The sequence below is a fragment of the Carya illinoinensis genome, chromosome 5, assembly GCF_018687715.1.
Source record: "Carya illinoinensis cultivar Pawnee chromosome 5, C.illinoinensisPawnee_v1, whole genome shotgun sequence".
Lineage (NCBI taxonomy): Eukaryota > Viridiplantae > Streptophyta > Magnoliopsida > Fagales > Juglandaceae > Carya > Carya illinoinensis.
The window spans coordinates 19,823,858-19,828,258 of NC_056756.1; the positions used below are offsets into that span (position 1 = coordinate 19,823,858).

The 4,401-nt window shown below is 36.6% G+C and overlaps 1 protein-coding gene across 1 annotated transcript; it reads left to right on the top strand.

Annotated features, from left to right (window-relative positions):
• Nucleotides 1-2,797: 2,797 nt before the first annotated feature.
• LOC122310174 (protein FAR1-RELATED SEQUENCE 5-like) lies at nt 2,798-4,036 on the top strand. Its single transcript, XM_043124051.1, has one exon. It carries the CDS (start codon nt 2,798-2,800, stop codon nt 4,034-4,036), a length of 1,239 nt encoding a protein of 412 aa, XP_042979985.1.
• Nucleotides 4,037-4,401: the final 365 nt, after the last annotated feature.

Sequence of the window (4,401 nt, forward strand, 5' to 3'; positions counted from 1 at the left end):
CAGTATTTCTATTTTTTAGATGTATTTAGTTAAAAAGAAAATTAGTTTTCTATATTAAAAAAAAAAAAAACATGTTTTTCAAATGTAATAGAATATAGGCTTTAGATTTTTTTTTTTTTAAATTTCTTTACAGCATCTATTTCTAGAAAAAAAAAATTAAAAAAAAAAGGTACTGCCCAGAACCCAGATTCATCCGGATTTTGGCCCGGGTCATAACCCAGGTGTATCTGGGCCGATACCCGACCCGGGTTTTGAATCTGGATTCCAGGCTGGGTACACCCGGATATCCGATCTAAAACCCGGATGAACAATGCTACCTGCACGATAGGCGTCCGCAATATTTGCCCAAGATATCAACTTCCTTTCGGAGTAACGGTTGATGAATCCAAGGATCAGATGAGATCATGCCATGAGACAAGCTCCGGTGATCACACGACTAACCGGTATAAATAAAGGTCAAAGGATTCGTTTTAGGTAACTTCTAATCTCTATTTATTGGATCAAATATTATTAAAAATAACAGTTCTGCTATATACCCCCGTGGAGTAACCCCGCCGCGGCCTCTTGACTGATGTGGCAACTGCCACGTCAGCCGGTAATTAATTACAAAAAAAAAAAAAAGAGCATAAAGGTAACGCTGGAGGGGGGGGGGAGCATTTTCACGTGATTTTGATTTGGAACAGAGAAAGCTTTTCCCATCTTCCCTTGTTACAGTCCTCCCACCTCGCCGACGAGATTCAATAGGTTTATTTTACCAGCTTCTTTGATTTGCGTTAAGCATGGGAAAGAGAAGGGTTGATTAACCCAGAATGATGAAACCTGTGTAAGAGCCCAAAACCTGAACCAAAGACCGAGACCGACGAGCTTTAACTGGGTTTTAGTTTGTTCTTTCATCTGCATTTGTGAGTAAGAGAACGGATTGATCTGGGTTTTTGCTCTGGCTTTGTCGTTTCTTTCTTTGTTTTTCTTTTTTTTTTTTTTTGGTATTTTCTATTGCTTAGTACTCATTTGAAGGAACAGAGCATGAAATGTTTCTTTTTGATAAGTACAAAGAGTGTGAAATGTGTTCAGAATAAAAATATTTGATTTTTTTTAACAATTATTTGATTATTTATTTCACCTTTATTTGATACTGTTTAGTTCTTCATTAACAATAGTTGAATATAAATGGTTTCTATCTTTATAAACCATGAAATGACAATGCGGCTTGGTTTTCCCTGAGGAATGTGGAAAAGAGAGGAAAAGAGAGCTCATTTTTTATTTTGAGCAAATAGAATTTGAAGGATAAGAGAATTCATAATCTATGATTAATATATTCATGTGGTAAGAGACTTGAGGTTGCAATTAATACTATGTGGTCATATGATTAAATGGAATTAAAAAGTATTTAAGATTTAAGATTTATGTTGAATTACTTAATTGGTGCCAGTTCTATTATATTTATCCAGCATGGGAAATGAGAAAGAACAACCAACTACTCAGACATTATCTAGCTCAAATCCCCCATCCAAGGTATGTATGTTATATAATTGGAAAATTCAATAACATTAGTACTGTAGATATTTTTTTTCCAAAATACATCAATAACTTTATCTAATAACATGTTAAGTCATACCATCAACTAGTCAAAACATTCCAAATTACATGCCTGGTTACTATGGACCAGTGCCTACGTAGTCACCAACTTTTCTACCATATCCGACCGGTAACCAATATCCAATCAACACACAAGTAATGATAACTGATCCTAATTTATTCTTAATAAGTTGGCTTTGTTGCAACTATTAAAAGAATAAGGTGGCTTAATTGCAGTAGTTTAATTGATGACCTTTTATAATTTTTTGTAGAATGCTGGTTACTCATTTTAATATATCATGGAACCTCCGACTCTTATCAGCAATACAAGCTCTGCCACGAGCAAAATAGTTGGTTCAGGGCTCGATAATAGAGTTGATGGTGGGGAATCTGAAGCGCCATGTGGATCTCTTATAGTTGAAAAATGTATTGAGGATAGACCGTAGAATCCTACGGAATCTAATAATGGCAGTGCCGAGAAATCTCAGAATGTCCAAATAGTTGATGATGATACAATTGACGAGCCAAAGTTGGGATTGGAGTTTAATTCCCTTGAAAAGCTATTAAGTTATTATAAGGAATATGGTAAAAAATGCGGGTTTGGAGTGATGATAAAACGGACTGAGAGGGAAGAAGATGACTCTGTTAGATACGTCATTCTTTCTTGTGCCCGTGGTGGGAAGGCTCGGAATAGGATGTTGAATGTTGCCAACCCACGTTCGACAGGAAAGACGGAATGTAAGGCAAAGATTAATGCCTTAAGGCAAGATGAAGTGCTTCGGTTGACAACAGTATATAATATCCATAACCATGGTCTCAGTCCAAAGAAATCCCTCTTCTTTTGATGTAATAAAGAAGTTAGTGATGCCATAAAAAGGGTCCTAGATACAAATGATTTGGCTGGCATCCGAGCAAATAAAAGTTATGGATCTCTTGTTGTTGGCGCGAGCGGATTCGAGAATCTCCCATTATTGGAAAAGGATTGTCATAATTATATTGACAAGGCAAGACATCTGTGACTTGGCGCAGGTGGTGCTGGAGCGCTCCAACAGTATTTTTTAAGGATGCAATACAAAAATCCTGAGTTCTTTTATATGATGGATATAGATGATGACGAGAGGTTAAAGAACGTCTTTTGGGCAAACCCCATAGTAGAGTAGCGTATCAATATTTTGACGATGTGGTCACATTCGACACCACATACCTAACGAATCAATATGGGATGCCTTTTGCACCATTTGTTAGTGTAAACCACTATAAGCAGTCAATTTTATTGGGAGCAAACTTGATTTCTAGCAAAGATACTGAGACATTTGTGTGGTTATTCGAGACATGGTTGCAATACATGGATGGTAAAGCTATTATCACTGATCAAGATAGAGCGATGAAAAATATAATTGCAATTGTCTTTCCAAATACCCAGCATAGATTTTGTCTTTGGCATATACTGAAGAAAGTTCCTGAGAAGCTTGGCTCATATGGTTTGTACAAAATTGGGATGAAGAGTGCATTGATGAAATGTGTATATGACACCCAACGTGTTGATGAGTTTGAGAAATGTTGGGATCAGTTGCTTACCACTTACAACTTGCATGAGAATGCATGGTTGCAGAGCCTATACATTGAGCGTGAGCATTGGGTACCGACATTTTTGAAGGAGTGTTTTTGGGCTGGAATGAGTACAACGCAGCGAATCAAGAGCATGAATGCATTCTTTGACGGTTATGTACATTCTAGGACAAACTTAAAGGAGTTTGTAGACCAATTTGATAACGCGTTGAAAAAAAAGATTGAGAATGAAAATCTCGCAGACTTCCAGTCATTTAATGTCACAATGCCCTGCATATCTAAATCTCTGATTGAAAATAGGTTCCAAGAGTTGTACATGATAGCTAAGTTCAAAGAAGTTCAACATCAAGTCAACGGTATCATTCACTTGAATCCAAAGTTACATAATTCTGTTGGTGCAATAACGACATATATGGTTGAGGATGAAGTTTGTTTGGAAGAATTCACTAAGTTGGTTAAACATTTTGTGGACTTTAGTGAGGAAGATGCAATTGCAAAGTGCTCATGTGGATTATTTAAGACAAGGGGGATATTGTGTCGGTACATTTTGGTCGTATTCAGGTGTAACGATATTAAATATTTGCCAGAAATATATATGTTAGATCGATGGAGGAAAGATATTCAAAGACGATACACATTAATCCACAGTAGCTATGATGAAGGGGAACAACAGCCAGATTCTAATAGATATTCAAGTCTTTTAAGTATCTGTTATCAGATGATTACTCATGCAACGGGTTCGACTAAGCATAATGAGGATGCGAGAACTAAGTTATATGCAATGATTGAACTATATCATGCCAATGAAGAACCCCCATCGATGATTCAAATTGGTTCCAATGTTGATACTGGCAAAGGACACTACGGTCAGTTATTCTGGAGAAGTACATAGTCCACATGTGGTTAAAGCCAAGGGCAGACCTCCATCTCTGAGAAGAGCATCCAGTATGGAAATAGACATGCGGAGAGCTAAAACAAAGACTAAGAAAGCACCAGCAAAGGGGAAGCATAAAGAGGTGCATATATCTCTTAACTCAAAATTGAATTTATTTTATAAATGAATTAAAAGATTTAATGTATTTTTATTTGTGTCGACATTATTAGCGAGAAGGAGGAGACACCCGAGTCACTGAAAGAGAAGATACACTTGTTGTGGAAGTATGCAGGAATTTATTTGGCCCTTTTGAGATGGATGTGTCCAACATGCAGATATTAATACTAAGTTTATATTTAGTAATCATTCCATTCTTTGGCAAT